Genomic DNA, 24454 nt, shown 5'->3' on the forward strand with positions numbered 1-24454 from the left:
TTACAGAGGCATAAATCTCTAGAAGCACTGGGATATGGCTTGTGATGGACCATGTTGTGATTTTCTTTTATAAATTTGTGGGAAAAAACTATATGGAGATACAATCTTGGCCCATAGATGCCTAAGGGTGCCATACTATGATGAGAATGGGCGTAACTACCATAGTGGCAGACTATGCGACTGCTATGGGGCAGGGGGCCAGTCTTAGTTAGGATTATCGCCTCTTCTACGGGGGTGAAAACTTGGTCAGGACTCAACCCTCTAAAAGAACAACTTTTAGCAAATGAGGCAGTGGGAAAATGGTCCAAGAGTCATTGAAAAGGGTTTAGGCAGAAACCCTTCTGTCCTGTGTGGGGGGCTGGTTTGATCCTTGCTATGAATTTATATGGTAATTTTGATGAGGCCCTAGCCTACATAGAAAAAGAGACATGGTGAATCTTAAAAAAGGCATGGCTTGCTAAAACAGGGCATGTCTAGCCCAAACATTCACAAGATGCACCCCCTACTCTACTAGAAGGCACTTACAAAAAGTTGGCAAGGAGTTTTCCTCAGGATAGGTCCTCAGTATCATATGGCGGGGGTCCGACACCTGCCACTCCCGCTGATCAGCTGGTTCCCATTCAAGTGTATATGTCACTACCAGAGCTTTGAGACGTTCTCACAGCTCTGTTTCTCCACCCCTGTGATGATGTCACTACTAGAGCTTGGAGGAGTTCCCTCTGCCCTGTTTCTCCGCCCCTGTGATGAGGTCTTTACTTTTGGTTTCCTTCCTCCCAGCTGTCTCTCCTGTGTTTGATTTCGCTGCCTTTAAATCACCCCTCCTCCTTTGTAGAGGTGCGGATTATACTTTTTATTTGAGCTGTATCTCTCGCTTGAGTAGCTTCACCTGTGTGATATCTTTTCACTGGATCTGAGTTCTGCTGAAGCAAGTACTTCGGATATTGTCTGCTGACTTTGGATCTGTTTTCACTGCAGCCGCAGCTCCGTCAGATAAGTGTTCAGATATTGTGTGTTTCTGTTTCTTTGCTGACTGGATCCGAGGCGACCCCGGTTCCGTCCATATACTGAGCAGGGCACCGGTGGCCGTGCCCCTTCCACTATTGTAGGGGTTTCAGTGGTCATCAGCCTGAGGTACGCGGGCATGTCTCGATCCACCATATGGATCCGGACATGTGCATAGCAGTTTAGGGAGAGCTTTTAGGGTCTGACAGGGGTCACCCTTTATCCTCCCTAGTTTGGGTCCGGTCAGTTGCTATTTACTGTGTGTTGCTCACTTACAGTCGTGACATTATAATCCGCCAAACCGTCCTTTTTTGACATGGATCCGCTTTCTGACCTGGTTGACCGCATGCAGGGCCTTTCTTTGGAGGTAGCGGATCTCCGTCAATCTATGACTCAGCTTCAAGCATTGGGCTTTGCTCCGGCCCATGGAGTCTGTTGCGAGCCAAAGGTCTCACTTCCGGAAACGTTCTCCGGGGGCAGTGAGAATTTTGTTCGTTTCAGAGAGGCATGCAAACTCCATTTTTGCTTGTGTCCCCATTCCCCTGGTAATGAGGAACAGAGGGTGAGGATTGTCATCTCCCTGCTCAGGGGTAATGCTCAGACTTGGGATTTTTCGTTGCCATCGGGGGATCCCTCCCTTCGATCCGTGGAAAGATTTTTTGTGGCTCTGGGGCAGATATATGATGACCCGGATCGTGTTGCTCTGGCCGAATCTAACTTGTGTTTTCTATGCCAGAACAAACTGTCTGCGGAGCTTTATTGTTCTGAATTTCGGAGATGGGCAGCTGATTCAGGTTGGAATGATGCTGCACTCCGGAGTCAGTTCTCTCATGGTCTCTCAGAGAGATTGAAAGATGCGTTTGCTTTCCATGAGAGACCAACGTCCTTAGAGTCTGCCATGTCATTGGCGGTTTTGGAGGGGGTGGTTTTGTGGCAGAGAACCAGGAGGATTGGTGTTCATTTCTCCCTCTTGCTGAGTTTGCTCTGAACAACCGTCGTCAGGAATTTTCTGATAAGTCACCATTCTTTGGTGCATATGGGTTCCATCCGCAGTTTGGGACATTCTCGGGAGGGGCTCCCTCTGGTTTGCCTGAGGAGGAGAGATTTTCCTCGTCTTTGTCTACCATTTGGCAAAAGATTCTGAATAATCTTAGAAAGATGAGTGAGAAATATAAGCGTGTGGCTGATAAGAGACGTGTGCCTGGTCCGGACCTGAATGTGGGTGATCTGGTGTGGTTGTCTACAAGAAATATTAAACTGAAGGTTCCCTCCTGGAAATTGGGTCCCAAGTTTATCGGGCCTTATAAAATCTTGTCAGTCATCAATCCTGTTGCCTTCCGTCTTGATCTTCCACGGGTTTGGAAGATACATAATGTATTTCACAGGGCTCTTTTAAAACCATATGTCCAGCCCACGGTACCCTCCTCTTTGCCTCCTCCTCCGATTTTGGTTGATGGCAATCTGGAGTTTGAGGTTTCCAGAATTGTGGACTCTCGCACTGTCCGCGGTTCTCTTCAGTACCTCGTTCATTGGAAGGGTTATGGTCCTGAGGAGAGGATGTGGGTTCCGGTGTCGGACATTAAAGCCACTCGCCTCATCAGGGAATTTCATAGGGCTCATCCTGAGAAGGTGGGTCCTGGGTGTCCGCAGTCCACCCGTAGAGGGGGGGTACTGTCACTACCAGAGCTTTGAGACGTTCTCACAGCTCTGTTTCTCCACCCCTGTGATGATGTCACTACTAGAGCTTGGAGGAGTTCCCTCTGCCCTGTTTCTCCGCCCCTGTGATGAGGTCTTTACTTTCGGTTTCCTTCCTCCCAGCTGTCTCTCCTGTGTTTGATTTCGCTGCCTTTGAATCACCCCTCCTCCTTTGTAGAGGTGCGGATTATACTTTTCATTTGAGCTGTATCTCTCGCTTGAGTAGCTTCACCTGTGTGATGTCTTTTCACTGGATCTGAGTTCTGCTGAAGCAAGTACTTCGGATATTGTCTGCTGACTTTGGATCTGTTTTCACTGCAGCCGCAGCTCCGTCAGATAAGTGTTCAGATATTGTGTGTTTCTGTTTCTTTGCTGACTGGATCCGAGGCGACCCCGGTTCCGTCCATATACTGAGCAGGGCACCAGTGGCCGTGCCCCTTCCACTATTGTAGGGGTTTCAGTGGTCATCAGCCTGAGGTACGCGGGCATGTCTCGATCCACCATATGGATCCGGACATGTGCATAGCAGTTTAGGGAGAGCTTTTAGGGTCTGACAGGGGTCACCCTTTATCCTCCCTAGTTTGGGTCCGGTCAGTTGCTATTTACTGTGTGTTGCTCACTTACAGTTGTGACAGTATAGTAAGAAGCCATCCCATTGAAGTGGATGGGACGGCTTGTAATTACACTTGCTCACTGATGCCATGTGGACGGCGAGCAGGTAAACAATAAAGAGAAGGCCACGCTCTCATGGAGCGCGGCCTTCTCTTCAACCAGCTGATCGGCGGGGTGCCAGGTGTCGGACCCCGGCCGATCTGATATTGATGACCTATCAATATCTATGAGGATAGGTCATCAATATTAATATTACTTTATAAGCGAAACAGAAATACTCCATTGACATACCTTTTACACTATTTGGAAGTAACTATTTGTAATATATGGCATCACTATATATTTCCAAGCGGAAGGTATATATAAAAGATTCATAGGATTCCTGCAGCACTGGAGATTTCAAGGCATTATCACAAAGTAATGTATAATAGAGCTAAACCAGCAACGCTAGTGCAGAAAACAGCCGTCATGCTCATTCATGTTGTGTATGGACTCAGACATTTTTTTAGGAGACAGTAACATTTTCCATTCGCACTACATCTGATCCCGGCTTCTATGTAAGGTAAACTTTGGAAAGGATTCAGCCATTCTGCGGCCAGATCCAGAAGATATATTTACATAATCTGTGACTTTCGTAAGCAAAACGAGAGTGTGCGGTAGATTCATGATATGGCGGGGTCATTAGTCTCAGCCTCCTTCAAGGCATCACTTCCCCAGTGCATGAAGGGGATAACTGGTAATTGGTGCAGTGCAAAACTGTTTTGGGGAGTTTGATGTTCATGGCCGATTCTTAAAGGGGTTGTCTAGGGTGTTTTCTACCAAGGACAGTCTTATAATCATAAAAAAAATTATACTAACTGTTCCAGCACCGCCAATACAGACAAGATGTAATGTTTCGGCTGTAGCGATGATAGGCTATATACAAGACATGACATGGCCTCAGCAGTATACAGCACAAGAACTCTGAGGCCAGTGATTGGCTGCAGCAGTCATGTGATATTCTGTACCACCGCTGCAGTCAGAACAATGAAGAATGGGACTGAACTGCGGAGAGCTTTCGCACCAGGCTCATCTCTATTGATCAAATACTGATGGTTAGAATAGGCAAGGTTTGGCAGTTATCAGGATAGGAGTGGTTATTGCAATAATTGAGGTAGTAGTTACTCAATCTGACACTCCCCTGGGCCATGCAGTGAATGGAGGGCACACCATTTCTTCCCTCAGGACACAACCTGGTCTTAGGCTACTTTTACACTAGTGTTAAAGTTTTCCGGTATGGAGTTCCGTCATAGGAGCTTAATATCGGAAAAAAAACGCATCAGTTTTATCCTAATGCATTCTGAATGAAAAGCAATCCGTTCAGTATGCATCAGGGTGTCTTCAGTTCTGTCCCTTTTACTGTATTTGGCCAGAGAAAATACAGCAGCATGCTGCGGTATTTTCTCCAGCCAAATTTCATGCGCAGACCTTTAAAAATGTGAAAAAATAAATACCCGGTCCATTTTTCCGGATGACACTGGAGAGACGGAACTGCCTCCAGGATTCTAACGCTAGTGTGAAAGTAGTTGGTTATGTTAAGGGCGAAAATCTAGAATATATTGCTATATTCTAGATTTTTTTTATCACTAGATAAACCTATAATCTTTTCTCACTTATTGTATATAGCTACTCTTAATATTTATTATGCTATCTATCATCCATAACAAATTTTCTTTATAGTTATTATTTTACACTTATTATAAGTATTTTCCTACCTATCATTTTATAGATGCTATATTATTTTACTAATAAATAAATCATTACCTATAACTCACAATAAACAACATATAACAGCCAAGCACACAAAGGCTGTATGCCAAAAGCCAACAACCTATCCATGAGATAGGTAGAGTCAGCATACCTTACAATGGCAGCCTTGTGTGCAATGAGCCAATGAGCCTAAAAGCTGCTTGATTTTTGTTGGATGGCTTGGGGAGACCTACGCACCTAGATCATTATCATTAGGGTGACAAATATTGTACTTTTTTGGGGGGATGCCAGCTAACTCTCACTGCTTAGGGGGGCTGCATACAAATTTTCAGTTTTCTAAGGCTACTTTCACACTAGCGTTCGTCGGTCCGCTCGTGAGCTCCGTTTGAAGGGGCTCACGAGCGGACCCGAACGCAGCCGTCCAGCCCTGATGCAGTCTGAATGGATGCGGATCCGCTCAGACTGCATCAGTCTGGCGGCGTTCAGCCTCCGCTCCGCTCGCCTCCGCACGGACAGGCGGACAGCTGAACGCTGCTTGCAGCGTTCGGGTGTCCGCCTGGCCGCCTGGCCGTGCGGAGGCGTGCGGATCCGTCCAGACTTACAATGTAAGTCAATGGGAACGGATCCGCTTGAAGATGTCACCATATGGCTCAATCTTCAAGCGGATCCGTCCCCCATTGACTTTACATTGAAAGTCTGAACGGATCCGCGCAGGCTACTTGCGCACTTGCGAATTTTTTTAAAGTTATTAATGCAGACGGATCCGTACTGAACGGAGCCTCCGTCTGCATTAATATGATCGGATCCGTTCAGAACGGATCCGATCAAGCGCAAGTGTGAAAGTAGCCTAATTGTCCTAACATTTATATTCAATAACCTTTCTATACTGTTTTGTCATGTAAACTCATTTACATAAACATGGGCATATGGGAAAGACATGCAAATAGTATTTCAGCTGAAAAATAAGGCAGATTCTGCTAACTTGCATGTCTTTCCCATAAGCCCATGTTTATGTAAATGAGTTTACATGACAAAACAGTATAGAAAGGTTATTGAATAAAAATGTTAGGACAATTAGAAAACTGAAAATTTTTATGCAGCCCTCCTAAGCAGTGAGAGAAGAGTTAGCTGGCATCCAAAAAAAATTTAAAAATTTAATTTTTGTCACCCTAATGATAATGATCTTGGTGCACAGGTTCCCCAAGCCTTCCAACAAAAGTCAAGCAACTGAGGCTCAATGGCGCTCAAGTCTGTGTGGATAGAGAGCTGCTCTTGAATATCTCATAGTGCATAAAGCTGCTATTGTAAGGTATGCTGACTGTGTCTCATGGATAGGTTTTTGGCATATATCCTTCGTGTGATTGTTAGTTATAGGTAATGAAATTGTGCATGTAATATGTGCATATTACATTGGTGATTTTTGCAATTGTGAATTTTCAAATTTGTGAAATTTAAATATTGCCACTCATTACTAATGCATATTGAACGGATTGCTTTTTATTCAGAATGCATTGGGACAAAACTGATGCGTTTTTTTCTGGTACTGAGACCCTTTACCGGAAAAGAATAACGCTAGTGTGAAAGTCCCCTTACTAACCCTTAGACAACTGCCGCCAGAACGAGGGGTAGAAGCTTCTCTTCGCTGACTGTAGACAGACTCAATAGAAAGTCTATGGGCCAGATTTATCATTAGCTCAAGTCAGAATAATGGAGTGAAAAAGTCACAAATTTTTGCGCAATCGCTTAAACTGCGCAAAAATGTGCGACTTTTTTCTGCTCTGCACTATGCTCGCCAGTTTTCTGAAAGTGGGCGTGTTTTATTATGTAAATGAATCTCTAGACAGATTTACTATTGTCACTATTTAAAAAGTCGCAAAAAAGTCGCAATTTCACTCCAGTGAGGACCATGCTTATCTTATGAGACTTTTTAATAGAACATGCGACTTTCAAAAAACTTGCGACTTTTTCGTAAAGATGTGCGACTTTTGTAAAGCTGCTTACTGACGGATAAACTGCTACCGTCAAACCACATTTATTACAGTCTTAAAGGGACGATCATAAATCTGACTTGGCTAAAACTGACTTTAGCCACATGTGAAAGTGGAGTGAGCTGTCAGTGTCGTGATAAATCTGGCCCTATAAGTTTGTCTACAGTCTCGCGCTCAGCAGTGAGGAGAAGCTGCGCTCGTCTGAGTGCGTCTGAACTCTTGTTCTAGCAATCGGTGGGGGTCTCATTGCTGGGACCCCCAACGATCAATACTTTTGATATGTCCCTATGACATATCAATTATTATTATTTTTTTAAGTGTAGTTACTCTTTAAATGTAGAGTGCACGGCCACCTTGTGGACACCACCCCTCACAGATTTGCCCCCTTCCTCTTAGGAACATGCCACACACAGAACGGCGTTCCCGACTTTTGGACCCTGTAGATTGTGGATTTAGATATTGAAGGTTTCTGCTGTGCTCATGATGATGTTACAGAGGCAGGAAACCATACGACAGATACAGACAAAGCAAAAATATAAATAAACATACTCGAAATACCACCAAACTTAAAAAAAAAACATTCTCACGAACTTTCTCTGACGTCTTGGGTTATCTTCTCCGCTCCTGTTCCAAAAGCAAATTTTTCTGACTCTTTCTTGTTTTTCTCTGCCTTCTTGCTGCTGTTTTTGTCTGAGAAAAAAAAAAAGAGACAGTTGTCTTATTACAATGTTGTCAGATGATAATCGCATTAACCAAGGCTGAGAACAGTCACGTACTCTGCACATCTGTATAGACAGGGACTGGCTCATACACATTCAGGGGCGGACTGGCCATTGGCCCCACAAGGACATTTTCCAGTGGGGCGATGCCCAGGGGGGCCGACTGCGCCATTCTCACAGCCGTTTGCCAGGTACATAATGATCTGATGCTCTCCTCAATTCAACTGCATCGCCGTCCTCAGTACAGCGATACACCTGAATACTGCAGCGAGGGTGGTGGTATTTTGTGCTGCACTGTGGCATTTGGTTCTGCAGGGGCGGGATTTTGTACTGCACTACAATATTGCTGGCCCGTCTTACTTGTGTTTCCCTGCCTTCTGTCAATTTGGACTTGCCTACAACATAGGGCGACTATTAGGTTTCCAGGGCCACTTTAAGTTCCCAGTCCGCTCCTGTACATATTGCAAATATTACAGCTCCATACAACCTCCAAGTTGTATTAAGCCCTAATATGGCACCCATAGACGTCGGTAGTGCCGTACCGGACCTCTGTATGTATCTGTTATTATGCAGAGGAAAGGGAGTAGATTCTGCATGAACCTGGGAGACAAAAAATCTGTAGTAGGTTTCATTAGATGCCATATTACAGAGGTATGGTACCCTAGAAACATTGCCTTCTGGAAATCAGTACTGTGCAGACACCATGTGGAGGAACACAGGGAGCCTACACTCCATAAATACCCACCTCTATGTGTAATAATACCTACCAACATTAGGAATTTTAAAAATGGACAGAATTATTCTGTACAGAGTTACAATGCTATTAAAGGGGTTCTCCACTTTGAACAGTCTCTACATGTTAGAAAGCTCCTTTGATAATATAAACATTACAAGATGTCCCCATTGTAGGACCCCCAGTGATCACCTGTAATCTGTGGGGAAACCTTGCAGTAAATATTAAATTTTCCCTGCAGTGCCACCTAATGGAATAAATGAAGAATTGCACAGCTCCTATTCAAATGAATGGGGTGTCTGTGTAATGCAGGACAGGATAGGTCCTCCAGAGCAAAAGGCATTCTTTGTAGCTGCTATCCATGCTGCTCGAGAGAAGAGGATCCCGATGAGGGAACCCCCTTCTATTATGGTCTCGTGCACACGACTTTTGTGGTCCGCAAAAAGACGGATGTGCATAAAATATGGATGACGTCCGTGTGCATTCCGTATTTTGCGGAACGGAACAACTGGCCTCTAATAGAACAGTACCATCCTTGTCCGTAATGCGACAATGATAGGACATGTTCTATTTTTTTGAGGAACAGAAATACGGATTTACGGAAATGGAATGCACACAAAGTAACTTTATTTTATTTTTTTGCGGACCCATTGAAATGAATGGTTCCGTATACGGAACGGAGACGTAAAGAATATACGCTCGTGTGCATGAGGCCTAACGTAGAATTCCCTAATAAGTAGATGAAGATGGTTTTATAAACTGGACAACCCCGGTTTATATAACAGGTTACTAGCTCGGGGTTATTCTAGTGACATTCTAATGCTGCGTATCGCAGGGCAGAATCTCTGGACAGGGAGGATTTAATCAAGGATACTGGGTTCTATTTTATCTCCATGTCTTTTTCTAGATGTTTCTAACCAGCAAAAAAAAATATATTTAGAACAAAGGATGGTAGGGCACACCAGTACTCGGTACCACACAGATAATTATATAAATGTTTTATTAGTGACATACACTGCTAAGTAAACTTACATAAAATATAAAATGTAACTCTCCTAAAATGTTAAAATAAAATACATATGTTTACTAAAAGACATTCATTACCTAAAATACCATTGAATACATTCAAATCCAATAAATAAATAAAAATAATTATTGGATGGTTGTATGGTAAAAATAATGTCCTTCCAAATGGATACTTGTCACTTAATCAATGCCCCAAAGGTGAAATTGGGGCTATACCTGTTTCTAGAGTCCTTTTGTTTGAGGGCTTTTTCAATGGTCACTGCAGCTGTAGCGACTCAGTAGTTGTTATACTTCGATACACTCTTGCTGTTCAATAGTACAAAAAAGAGCCGGAACAGTTATACTCACAATCGTGGCGTAGTATTGTCGGCTTTAGTCAGTCACAGGTGGCGTCCCACGTGTGGTAGATGCTTACTTGTACAAATTGCAGCGAAGTAAGAGTGATACGGTTTTGGGATCCTTGATGTTATTCTTATAGCCGTGCTGTACTTGGAGATCAGTCGGTGCTGTATAGCTTCTAGCTGTAAATGCTTCACGAAGGTGGACTTTGCCACGAGGCCGACTCTCCAGACAGACAGATATGCGGCTTGCCTTGACTTTTTTCAAGTTAAGAAATCAGCGATCCTTTTTTTCTTTAGCGCTTTAAGGTCCTCCGGTGTAGTGCTTTATTCCATGGGGAAGTTACCAAACATGTTTCGGAGTTAACAACGACTCCTTCATCAGCGAGCCACTGATGAAGGAGTCGTTGTTAACTCCGAAACATGTTTGGTAACTTCCCCATGGAATAAAGCACTACACCGGAGGACCTTAAAGCGCTAAAGAAAAAAAGGATCGCTGATTTCTTAACTTGAAAAAAGTCAAGGCAAGCCGCATATCTGTCTGTCTGGAGAGTCGGCCTCGTGGCAAAGTCCACCTTCGTGAAGCATTTACAGCTAGAAGCTATACAGCACCGACTGATCTCCAAGTACAGCACGGCTATAAGAATAACATCAAGGATCCCAAAACCGTATCACTCTTACTTCGCTGCAATTTGTACAAGTAAGCATCTACCACACGTGGGACGCCACCTGTGACTGACTAAAGCCGACAATACTACGCCACGATTGTGAGTATAACTGTTCCGGCTCTTTTTTGTACTATTGAACAGCAAGAGTGTATCGAAGTATAACAACTACTGAGTCGCTACAGCTGCAGTGACCATTGAAAAAGCCCTCAAACAAAAGGACTCTAGAAACAGGTATAGCCCCAATTTCACCTTTGGGGCATTGATTAAGTGACAAGTATCCATTTGGAAGGACATTATTTTTACCATACAACCATCCAATAATTATTTTTATTTATTTATTGGATTTGAATGTATTCAATGGTATTTTAGGTAATGAATGTCTTTTAGTAAACATATGTATTTTATTTTAACATTTTAGGAGAGTTACATTTTATATTTTATGTAAGTTTACTTAGCAGTGTATGTCACTAATAAAACATTTATATAATTATCTGTGTGGTACCGAGTACTGGTGTGCCCTACCATCCTTTGTTCTAATTTTATTACTATTTCTGAGGATTGGGTGAATCCTTATTTGGTAGGTGCACCCATCTCCATTCTTGAACTTGCAGGTGAGCCCTCTCTAACTACTTGTATACTAAAAAAAAATATATGCTTTCCAATATGAATAGTTACAAATGTGGCCACAAAAAATGTCAGAGTTGCCCCTTAATAAAGTGGAAAAGTAGTTTTCATCTTTTATCACCCAGAAATCATACAATGTGAAGGGTTAGAGTCCAAAAAAACTTGAAAAAAGTCCAGCTTCCAATAAAAAGTGTTGCATCTTTATTCTTCAAAAATCATGAATAATAAAATCCAAGTGTGACATCATACAGACAGGATAGGGTTATAGTCTACGCATTTCGGAACGTGTAGGCTATAACGCTATCCTGTCTGTATGATGTCACACTTTTGTAGATCGCTTGTGGACATGCATTTCTATGGGGATACAGAAAAATGCAGACAGCACACGGTCCATTTTGCAGATGCACACGGAACGCTTGTGTGAATGCACCCTTAGGGGAATAGAGAGGGTATTCAGACCAGTAAAGGGAGGGGATCACAAAAGAAAATTGTTAAATAGAAGGTTTTGGGGATTTTTCTGTTAAATATGAGATTACCTTTGGGCCTGAATCGCTGTCATGATTTGATTTCTCACTATTGAAATCAATCTACTCCAATATTTGTACCATGAGAGTCAAAGCGCCTTTACTCCAAAAATGTCTCACTCCACTGACCCCAAGTAATTGTAACCAGGGGCGGACTGGCCATAGACCTTACAGGGAAATTTCCCGGTGGGCTGATGCCCAGGGGGCTACCTTCTCACGGCCGGCCAGTGAATGTTTTTGGGGATGCATATTATGCTGCTGGCAGTATTTTGTGATGGACTGTGGTATTTGGCTCTGTTGGGGTGGTCAAATGTGCTGCAATATAGTATTGCTGACCCTGCCTTCCATCAATTTGGACCCGACTACTAAACAGAGCCACTTTTAGTATTTTTTCCAGGGCCACTTTAAGTTCCCAAGCCCCCCGTGATTGTAACCTACAACTCAGCATGTAACCTTATAACCTACTCAAATAGAAATGTCTACAGTCCAGTTAATCACTCCTGGTCCTCACAAGGCACAATCTGGGGCTTTTCTTGCCTGGCGCTGACTAGGTTGTCTGACTGGAGCCAAGTTCAGGAATCTCTGGTATGATAAAGAAGCGCGATACCCTAATCTGACACTATACGATGGGTAATCCCATTAAGATATTATTTTTCCATTTTCTATCACATACCGGATCTGTCAGTCATTCCTCTAATGTGTGCAATAAATATTATGCACACCTGGAGACCTTCATTCTTCCTAATCACACGCTTTGTCGTCTGTAATTATGTCTGGTTAAGAGATATGTAGCTGCAAGCAGCACATAGAGGTAGCATCAGCGTGTTCTCCATTACAGCTATTTTCTAGGATAGACAAATTATTGAAAAGAAGGAAGGAAAGTATATTGTGATAGATACATACATAGATAGATAGATACCGTATTTTTCGTCCCATAAGACGCAGTTCCTCCCCCCAAAAGTGGGGGGAAAATGGCAGTGCGTCTTATGGGGCGAATGCTGCAATTTTTATACCGCTAACATTGATACATCGCCGGCTGCGATGCTGCACAGCGCAGCCTGCAATGTATCGGGGGGAGGAAGGAGGGGCTGGAGGGCGGCAACTGCTGGAATCGCGGTGGGGCCAGATGCAGTCACTGTTCTCTATTACACCGGGCACCACCGCTCACTCACGTCACGCGCCTGCTTCCGTGACGTGAGTGACGTTACAGCTGCCAGCCGCTCTGCCTGCTACGGTACAGGAGCTTGATAGTAAGTAGTAGTACACTGGATAGCGCTACTTTAACTAAAGTTAAGAAGAGGTTAAGGATTACAGTTTACATATAAATACTGCTGTGAGCCGCGGGGCCCAGTGTATTAGGGGACACTGTTATGTGGGGGATCTGTGGATGACATATATAGCATAAGATGCTATATATGTGTCATCCACAGATCCCCCCCATAACAGTGCCATCCACAGATCCCCCCCATAACAGTGCCATCCACAGACTCCCCTCCCCATAACAGTGCCACCCACAGATCCCCCATAACAGTGCCATGCACAGATCCCCCATAACAGTATCATCCACAGATCCCCTCCATAACAGTGTCATCCAGAGATCCCCCATAATAGTGTCATCCACAGATCCCCCATAACAGTGTGTCATCCACAGATCTCCTCCATAATAGTGTCATCCACAGACCACCATTAGTTCAAAATATATATTTTCTTAATTTCCTCCTCAAAAACCTAGGTGTGTCTTATGGGCCGATGCGTCTTATAGGGCGAAAAATACGGTAGATATGCAGTATCCTGCAAATGGTTTGTTATGCTGTATATTGTTATGTTATGTATTATGCCCACTGTAGCCGTGTATGGATGGCACAACCATGGTTAACCATCCTGGCTCAGCCCTTTGCAGGAGGTTGGAGGGGATCCAAGATCTGCCACCTGCTCATCTCAGTTAAGGAGTTCTAGAAAGAGTTTGATGGCAAAAGCAAGCTGTGAACTATGCTTTTTCTTCCTAGGCCTCAAGTTCAGGAGACTAACAGATCTCTGTATGAATTAGATCTACAGAAAGAAAGAGAGAAAGAGAAGGAGAAAGAGAAGGAGAAAGACAAAGGAGAGAACTGAAGATCTTAGAATCTGCATGGCCGAGCATAGGAATCAGCAACTACAGCCATTAAGACTTTGCTGCTGTGAGGGACACTGTTAAAATATTCTTAACATTTGGACACATCCAGCCATTATCCATGCTTTCCACACATGGGGCACCAAGGATTGGATCACCTTCATCCCATTCATTTGGCTTACATTCATCTACGATCTGGTGAGCATTTACTACACTGCCATTATCTCTTTTGTCCCGGGTGGTTTACACTATGTGGAGCTGTTTCTTTTCCATCTCTTATGTCATAGATTCTACTGAGAGAGACTTTAGCAAGATAGTGTGTACAAAGAAGGCCATAACTCCCATCCTTGCCTAAATCCACACGGTTATCTGGGAAGAATTGCACTGTGTACAGTTGGAATTGTGACTGCTATAGTTGAATGTACTACAACTTCCATTTTGCACTACAATAAAGAGAGACATTTATTTTTCTATCCCCGCTTAGTCTCCCGACTCCTACACCATACTCCGGCCATTGCACTCAGCACGCCCTGCCTTACAGACACTTATCATTACGGGCACCCCAACTACCATCAGGCAGGAGCCCCAGAACCAGGGTGTGCCCCGGGGGAAGAATGGGTGCACCTTCATTTCACTGCACGGCCCTAGGAAAGCCGCTACCACTCCAGGTCCTCAGGGGCAGAAGGAAGGAAGGGAGGAAGGAATATATATTTTAATAGGATTTAATAGATAGATAGATAGATATAGAACAAAAAAACAAACAGCAGCACTTGTCATAATTGATGTGGGTGCAATTCCTCCAGGCTGTAGGGCATTCAGCCTAGGCATACATAAGTACAAGATGAGGCAGCACTCCAATTTAGTGAAAAGAGACGGTGGACCACTTTATTTCACCCAAAAGCAATGTTTCAGCCCAACACAATGAGGCTTGAGAAAGGCCTCATTGTGTTGGGCTGAAACATTGCTTTTGGGTGAAATAAAGTGGTCCACCGTCTCTTTTCACTAAATTGGAGTGCTGCCTCATCTTGTAGATAGATAGATAGATAATAGCTAGATAGATAGATAGATAGATAGATAGACTCATTGAGTAAGGCCTTATTGTGTTTGGCTGAAATATTGCGGTTGGGGTGAATAAAGCGGGCTCATTTCCATTTCTTCACATTTTAAGTGCTGCCTCTTATTTTCAAGTATTTATCAGCCTTGAACCCACGGCCTAGAGCAGGCATGTCCAAACTGCGGCCCTCCAGCTGTTGCAAAACTACAACTCCCAACATGCCTGGATAGCTTACAGCTATTAGGGCATGCTGAGATTTGTAGTTTTGCAACAGCTGGAGGGCCACAGTTTGGACATGCCTGGCCTAGAGGGACAGATAGATAGATATTAGATAAACGGATAGATAGAGATAGAGTTGCAAGAAAAGTCACAACAATAGACAATCACAGTCTGCTTAAACTAATAACACACAAAGAATTAAATGTTACCATGTTTTTATTGAACACACCATGTAAACATTCACAGTGCAGGTGGAAAAAGTATGTGAACCCTTGGATTTAATAACTGGTTGAACCTCCTTTGGCAGCAATAACTTCAACCAAACGTTTCCTGTAGTTGTAGATCAAACGGTCAGGAGTAATTCTTGACCATTCCTCTTTACAGAACTATCTGTTAAGAATAAATCAAGGCAACTGGACGTACTGTAGATTTCATGAAAACGTTTCACTCGTTCTGGCAACGAACTTTCTCGATTCTGAGTCCAGTTGCCTTGTCCAGTTGCCTTGATTTATTCTTTACAGATATACCATGACCTGGATAAATGAGAACCTTCACAGACATCTTTACAGAACTGTTTCAGTTCAGCAATATTCTTGGGATGTCTGGTGTGAATCGCTTTCTTGAGGTCATGCCACAGCATCTCAATCGGGTTGAGGTCAGGACTCGGACTGGGCCACTCCAGAAGGCGTATTTTCTTCTGTTTAAGCCATTCTGTTGTTGATTTACTTCTATGCTTTGGGTCGTTGTCCTGTTGCAACATCCATCTTCTGTTGAGCTTCAGCTGGTGGACAGATGGCCTTAAGTTCTCCTGCAAAATGTCTTGAAAAACTTGGGAATAAATTTTTCCTTCGATAATAGCAATCCGTCCAGGCTCTGACACAGCAAAGCAGCCCCAAACCATGATTCCCCCACCACCATACTTCCCCCACCACCATACTTCACAGTTGGGATGAGGTTTTGATGTTGGTGTGCTGTGCATCTTTTTCTCCACACATAGTGTTGTGTGTTTCTTCCAAACAACTCAACTTTGGTTTCATCTGTCCACAGAATATTTTGCCAGTACTGCTGTGGAACATCCAGGTGCTCTTGTGCAAACTGTAAACGTGCAGCAATGTTTTTTTTTGGGACAGCAGTGGCTTCCTCTGTGGTATCCTCCCATGAAATCCATTCTTGTTTAGTGTTTTACGTATCGTAGATTTGCTAACAGGGATGTTAGCATATGCCAGAGACTTTTGTAAGTCTTTAGCTGACACTCTAGGATTCTTCTTCACCTCATTGAGCAGTCTGCGCTGTGCTCTTGCAGTCATCTTTACAGGACAGCCACTCCTAGGGAGGGTAGCAGCAGTGCTGAACTTTCTCCATTTATATATATATATATTTTTTTTTTATTAATTATCTTTATTAATTAATATATCAAAACATTACAAATAGGAGAAAAAAAAGGATACAATTCCCCCCCCCAATTCCCTAAAAACCTCCCCTCCCCCCCTACCTGTGGTGCGTCAAAATAAAACCTTTATATAAAAAAATAATAATAATTTAAACACAACCAATCAGATCCTCCAACCACCCCATATCTTAGTCCACTTCTCCACAGCTTCCCTCTGTTTATACACAATTTTCTCATAATTTTTTACCTTAACGATTAAATTTATCCAAGTGTTTATATCTGGAGTATGTCGAGCAAACCAGGTCCGACTGACCAAGACTCTAGCCAACATCAGTATCCTACTCAGGAGGATCTTTTGATACTTGTGATTACTTAGTTTGGAAAGATCATTAAGCACGAATACTTGTAATTCAAAAGGGATTCGGACTTTTAGTTTATACATAATACAATTATTTATAGTATTCCAGTAGTTTATAAGTTCTGGACAAGTCCATATCATATGAAGGAAATCCGCTCCTGCAGTGTCACATTTAGGGCAGTTAGACGTGGCTCTTAATCCACATTTATTCATCCATGATGGAGTGATATATAATCTATGGCAAATATAAAATTGTACTAGAACATGGTTGAAGTTCTGGGACAGTGAGCCTAAATTCCCAAAAATATTCTCCCACCCTTCTATTTGTAAATTCGGACAATCCACCTCCCACGCTCTTTGTCCTGGTGACTGTGTGTCACTAAACCGTGCCTTAAGTAATAACTTATATATATTTGAAATTTTTATTCTAGGCAGTGTACCCCCTACCCAATCATTCAAAAAAGATGAATTATCTATATCCAACACCAGTTTATCATCCAGACTGGATAGTACTGAGCGCAATTGAAGATACCTAAACCATGAAAGGTTTCTTATATTATGTGTCATCTCTATAAATGGTTTAATTTCTCTATCCTTAACTACCTGTGAAATATACCGAATTTTATTCTTCTGCCAAAATGTATCGGCTGCAATATCGTCTAGCCTTTGTAAATACACATTATGCCAAAGAGGCGTAAATGTGAGTGAACCCATAACCTTCAACCATGTCCTAGTTGTAGCCCATACTTTCAGGAGTAGTTTTATAGTCTCTCTGTAGCCTCGCTCATAACTCTTCAGTAACCCGGATTCCAACAGGGTAAATATATTATTGTGAGCGTGACTAGATACCAACTTCCCCAGCAATGCACTGTTCTCTGATTCATAGCACATCAATAACTGGGCTGCCATAAAGTACCCTTTAAAGTAAGGGAGATTTAAACCCCCATACTCCACTGATTTATACAAATATTCCAGCTTTATTCGAACTCGCTTTCTTCCCCATATTAAATCATTAATTATTCTTTCCATGAGTTTAAAATACTTATCTTGTATCCAAATAGGTGTATTCCTGAGCACATAAAGAAATTGTGGTAATATCACCATTTTAACTAGTGAGACTCGGTCAGCTCTGGATAGGGGAAGTCTGAGCCAGATCCCTATTTTAGCTCTAGTCCTTACCATAATGGGGATCAAATTAAGTTGTATAAAATTTTCGACCCGGGGTGATATAGTCAAACCCAAGTATTGAAAAGTGTCAACAATATCTAACTGTGTCCCGAGAACCTCTTTCTGTGGCAGGGGGTCTATTGGCATCAAACTGGTCTTAGCCCAATTTATAAGAAGACCAGACACCTCACCAAATACTTTAACCATTTGAATAATCCTAGGAAGGGTAATTTCGGTATGGTCTATAAAAAAAAGAACATCATCCGCATATAGGGAGATACGGTCTTGTGATCCTAGCGTACCAAATCCTTTAAGCTGATCATCCTGCCTAATGGCCATCGCAAGGGGTTCGATATAAATATCGAATAACAAAGGGGATAATGGACAGCCCTGCCGCGTGCCTCTATTTAAGTCAATACTACTACTCAGGATTCCATTAAGACTCAATTTTGCCCTTGGAGATTTTTACAATATTTTAAGAGTACTTATGAACCTTTCCCCAAAGCCCATCCTTGCCAGAACCTTCCAGAGGAAGCGCCACTCCACCCTGTCAAAGGCCTTAGAGGCATCCAATGACAGGATGGAGCGAGCGGTCCCCCCAGGGGCCTGAATATTAGAAAAGAGCCGATGTAAATTATGATGTGTACCCTTGCCTTGAATAAAGCCACTCTGATCCGGATGGACAATAGAGGAAATGACCCCAGAAAGCCTTGTAGCCAAGACCCTCGCAAGAAGCTTTACGTCTGCATTAAGCAGTGAGATTGGTCTATAGGATTCTAAATCTAAAGGGTCCTTGCCTTTTTTTGGAATTAATATTAACTTTCTCCATTTACAGACAATTTGTCTTACCGTGGACTGATGAACAGCAAGGCTTTTGGAGATACTTTTATAACCCTTTCCAGCTTTATGCAAGTCAACAATTCTTAATCGTAGGTCTTCTGAGAGCTCTTTTGTGCGAGGCATCATTCACATCAGGCAATGCTTCTTGTGAAAAGCAAACCCAGAACTGGTGTGTGTTTTTTATAGGGCGGGGCAGCTGTAACCAACACCTCCAATCTCATCTCATTGATTGGACTCCAGTTGGCTGACACCTCACTCCAATTAGCTCTTGGAGATGTAATTAGTCTAGAGGTTCACATACTTTTTCCACCTGCACTGTGAATGTTTACATGGTGTGTTTAATAAAAACATGGTAACATCTAATTCTTTGTGTGTTATTAGTTTAAGCAGACTGTGATTGTCTATTGTTGTGACTTAGATGAAGATGAGATCACATTTTATGACCAATTTGTGCAGAAATCCATATCATTCCAAAGGGTTCACATACTTTTTCTTGCAACTGTAGATATTAGATTGACAGATAGATATTGTTTTATATATGACTGGTCATCATTTGTGACCCGGCTATATCACCTTCACTATAGCACCAGTTAGTAAGAAGCATTGGCCGTCACTCTGCACACATGGAAGAACCTGTATGGGCGCTCAGTACTATCGAGCTGATGACTTCCCACACGTATTTGCTCAGAGAGTCATAAAGGAGATGATATTATTTCTTCTATGACAGTATACATAAATCAGAGCATTGTTGGCTGTAAACGTAGTTGTCAGCCCCAGGCTCCATCATACACCCTTCTCCCTCCGAGCTATGACCAGCTGATGGAGCCTCTTGAGCTTTACTGTACCTATCAAACAAAGTATTTTATTATATCATCTAAATCAACCTGAGAGATGAATGATGTTCTCTTTATTCACCCATGTGCATAGTGCCAGTACTACTCTCATAGCCAGTATGCATTTCATCAGACTACTGCTTAAAGAAGCACTCCGAGATTTTTCTTTTCTTTGCCTATATAGTGCAGGATAGGCCTTTAAAAAAGAATAAGATAGAGGCTCTGGTGTATGCCTGTTTTATTTGACGTGTAATTTGTGGGTTGGCAGTCATCATCATTGCCTCTCCCCTCAGATATGGTTTTCTGCTCTGTGTCTTCTCAGGGCAGCCATGACAGATTAGTGAAACAGCTGCTGACCCCTCATACTGTAGGGTCTCCATGTTCTTCAATGTGATGCAGTTTAAGCCTGTCTGTACTCTCTCTCCCCTGTCAATTATTACATACAGGAGGCAGGGAGATGCAGTACCTCAGTTCAGGAGTATCTGCAAATTGTTCATTTCTTTATGTTATGTCATGCTATGTACTGCACCCAGTATAGGAATGTATGGATGACACAGTCTGGGTTAACAACCCTGGCTCAGCTCTTGTAGGAGGTTAGGTGTGGACTGGCTCCACCCCTAGTTTTAGGCAGTGTTAGGGAGAGTTTGGAAGGGAGAGGAAGCAGTGATTTATGCTCCCTCTTCTTAGGCCCAAAAATACTGCAAAGACTCACCGATCTACAGATGTGTGATCTACAGAAGGAGAGAAGGAGTAAGACTAGAGAGCCTATAGTCTGCATGGTCGAGCATTGGCGTCAGTAAGGTAACCTGCTACCAAAAGCTGTTAAGATGACGTTTACACTGCCTGGTCCTGTCAATCAAAGTGCAAATAGCAGTTCAGTTGCAGAGAGAGAGCAGAGCCTCTAGGTGTAATGGCAACGCCCCCGTTGCTCCTAGAGGCTCATTTGCATATATTAAAACATACTTTTTCTCAGCAATGTGGGCACATATGAATATGGGGCCAACACAGATGTCTTCAGCTGCCAAGTGCACATGTAACAGGTTAGCCAGTGTCATAGGTACAAAACTGCTGACAGATGCCCTTTAAACAGGAAGTACCTAACTGACTGACTCCAATGCTCAGTCATGCAGCCTATGGATCTTCATAGTTCTTTCTTTCTCTCTCTTTCTGTACTACTATAAAGTAGATGGCTTTCTTGATGCAAAGAACCAAGGAGAGAGCACACTTTCACTTTCTCAGCTAACATTAGAGTGAACGAGAGGTGGACCTAAATCCATCACCTAACTTCCTGAAAAGGGCAGAGTCAGGACCGTTAACCCTAAATGATCCATACAGAGCTATTCGAGTTGCAACATATCAACACATCAAAACATTATACAACATGAAACAATTTGCAAGTACCCTATTCTGGGGTACTGCACTTAAGTGTATATACAGTCATGTGAAAAAATTAGGACACCCTTTGAAAGCATGTGGTTTTTTGTAACATTTTTAATAAAAGGTTATTTCATCTCCGTTTCAACAATACAGAGAGATTAAAGTAATCCAACTAAACAAAGAAAACTGAAGAAAAGTCTTTTCAAGATCTTCTGTAAATGTCATTCTACAAAAATGCCTATTCTAACTGAGGAAAAAGATAGGACACCCTCACATGTATTCCCTCTTAAATTGGCTCAGATCTCACACAGGTATATCACACCAGGTGCACATAATTAGTAGATCGTTACTCTGCATGTTGAATGAGGCTTGCCCTATTTAAACCTCAGACATTTAGTTTGGTGTGCTCCTGACTGTTGAAGTGAGAGTGAGCACCATGGTGAGAGCAAAAGAGCTGTCAGAGGACTTCAGAAAAAAGATTGTAGCAGCCTATGAGTCTGGGAAGGGATTTAAAAAGATCTCAAAAGATTTTGAAATCAGCCATTCCACTGTCCGGAAGATAGTCTACAAGTGGAGGGCTTTCAAAACAACTGCCAACATGCCCAGGACTGGTCGCCCCAGCAAGTTCACCCCAAGAGCAGACCGCAAGATGCTAAAAGAGGTCTCCAAAAACCCTAAAGTGTCATCTCGAGAACTACAGCAGGCTCTGGCTACTGTTGATGTAGAAGTACATGCCTCTACAATCAGAAAGAGACTGTACAAGTTTAACTTGCATGGGAGGTGTGCAAGGAGGAAACCTTTGCTTTCCAAGAGAAACATCGAGGCCAGACTGACATTTGCCAGAGATAAAGTTGACAAAGACCAGGACTTCTGGAATAATGTTCTTTGGACAGATGAGTCCAAAATTGAATTATTTGGACACAACAGCAGAGGACATGTTTGGCGTAAACCAAACACAGCATTCCAAGAAAAGAACCTCATACCAACTGTGAAGCATGGAGGTGGAAGTGTCATGGTTTGGGGCTGCTTTGCTGCAGCAGGACCTGGTCAGCTCACCATCATAGAATCCACGATGAATTCTACTGTGTATCAGAAGGTGCTTGAAGAACATGTGAGACCATCAGTTAGAAAATTAAAGCTGAAGCGGAACTGGACCATGCAACATGACAATGACCCAAAACATACTAGTAAATCAACCAAAGATTGGCTGAAAAAGAAGAAATGGAGAGTCCTGGAATGGCCAAGTCAAAGTCCAGATTTGAATCCCATTGAGATGCTGTGGGGTGACTTGAAAAGGGCTGTACGTGCAAGAAACCCCTCAAACATCTCACAGCTGAAAAAGTTCTGCATTGAGGAGTGGGGTAAAATTTCCTCAGACCGATGTCGAAGACTGGTAGATGGCTACAAGAACCGTCTCACTGCAGTTATTTCAGCCAAAGGAGGTAACACTCGCTATTAGGGGCAAGGGTGTCCTATCTTTTTCCTCAGTTAGAATAGGCATTTTTGTAGAATGACATTTACAGAAGATCTTGAAAATACTTTTCTTCAGTTTTCTTTGTTTAGTTGGATTACTTTAATCTCTCTGTATTGTTGAAACGGAGATGAAATAACCTTTTATTAAAAATGTTACAAAAAACCACATGCTTTCAAAGGGTGTCCTAATTTTTTCACATGACTGTAGTACAAGCAACCAAATGATTGCAAGTTAAAAAAAAATAAAAAATACAGTTGAATACATTTTTTTAAAAGCACCTAGTCTGCATATTTAATGGGTTAAAATGAAACAAAGCTTTTAGGGTCCTTAGAAGAGAATGAAAGGAGCTGTCTAGTATTAGAAAAACATGGCTGCTTTCTTGACAAAACAGCACCACACCTGTCCATGGGTTGTGTCTGGTCAGCTTTACTGAAGTGACTGGAGCTGAGCTGCAATACCACACACAACAAATGGACAGGAGTGGTGCTGTTCATGGAATAGTCCATTTCATTTTTCCACATTGGACAGATAGATAGAATAAAGGGAAATATCTCGAAGAGTCACTGTACCTTCACTCAATTTCATTTCATTTAATAGAGAATTCTGTAACTTGCTAATTTCTAAATCACTTCATTTAAAAAATATACCTGCATCCACCTGAAAAAAAATCTGTAACATCATTGTCACTAGGAGACTCACTTCTACCTAATTTGCAGTCCACTGTCTGTTATCAGGCAAGATCCGTCCCTAGCACGCTGATTTACTGTTCTTCAGTGAACATTCCTCTTATGCTAATGGAATTATATAAGTAATATGTTTGACTTGCTCATCTGCATTTCATTAAATGGACTCAGGTGTTTTATGTAAGAGCGAAGCGTATCTGGGAAACACGTGGGATCTGGTTGACTCTAGCTCAGTCTCCAACCAGAATTGTAATCTGGAGGATGACGGAACAAGAAGCTTCACATTCTGAACCCATTATTTACAGGAAGCCCAATTTATCTAGATAAGTGTATCTTGGCTCTTCCTCAGGCCTGGCCTGTTGTTTCTACGGGCATAATCTATTAGGTAATGCACAGAGGATGCTGTGGAAAAGTTCTACTTGTGGTCACCTTAGACTATATAAAACGTGTGAGACATAACTAGAGCTGGTGTGGCACCAATAAGTCCCTCTGTCTTGACCAAGGTTTTAGATATGGAGCTAGGGCTGCTGATTGCAACTTTTCCAAGGGTTTAGGAAAGACTTTCTATCCAACTACATGTATAGAAACCAAGGTTCTCACTTTATGGAGCTCAACAGATATCCAAAAAACCATAACATTTACAAAATGCCACATAGACCTAGACCTGCTACTATGCAGTGACACCTACGGTGTCTAATATGTACATATGGCAGCTAACTTTAATTCCCTTGCCAGTTTTTGCCAGTCGGTAGTGTCCAAAGTGCTAACATGCTGGGTTTCCCCGACCCATGGCAACTTTCACACAGTAATAATGCCTTCATGGCCAATTGTAATATGACTTAACTCTGCCTAAACGTTGGCAAGTATAGGGACCAGAGTGGAGAGTCAGTAAGTAAAACCAGTGCCGGGCTGGGGTTCCTTGTGCTCACAGAGGAAATTATTCTCAAGGACTAATCCCTCTATCATCAATAAATTCTAATAGGTTTAAAACAAAGAAATACACCCTAGTTGCAAGTGATTAGCTCGAAAAGGTAACCAAATGTTTATTTTTCTCCTGGACCTTTGAAGCCCACCATGGTATCAGAGCCTGGGCCCACCAAAAGATCCTCTGGTACTGAGTAAAAGCATCTTGGCCTTTTGATGGGCCCAGCATGTCCATATGTACACATCATCCCCTTTGGAATACGTAATGTAATTTTTTTCAATAGAGAACAGAATGAGCACAGAAATTTCATATTTGCCCATTTATTCATTTCTCTATATATTCATTT

General features: G+C 42.5%; 1 protein-coding gene across 1 annotated transcript in view; it reads right to left on the minus strand.

Moving 5' to 3' along the window:
- CPXM2 (carboxypeptidase X, M14 family member 2) overlaps nucleotides 1-24454 on the minus strand; it is a 122404-nt gene that overhangs the window by 79229 nt on the left and 18721 nt on the right. Inside the window, exon 3 of the mRNA XM_044298374.1 lies at nucleotides 7638-7736. Within this exon, the coding sequence (XP_044154309.1) occupies nucleotides 7638-7736 (99 nt within the window). The remainder of the gene's footprint in view (nucleotides 1-7637; nucleotides 7737-24454) is intronic.

Source organism: Bufo gargarizans, chromosome 6, assembly GCF_014858855.1.
Source record: "Bufo gargarizans isolate SCDJY-AF-19 chromosome 6, ASM1485885v1, whole genome shotgun sequence".
Lineage (NCBI taxonomy): Eukaryota > Metazoa > Chordata > Amphibia > Anura > Bufonidae > Bufo > Bufo gargarizans.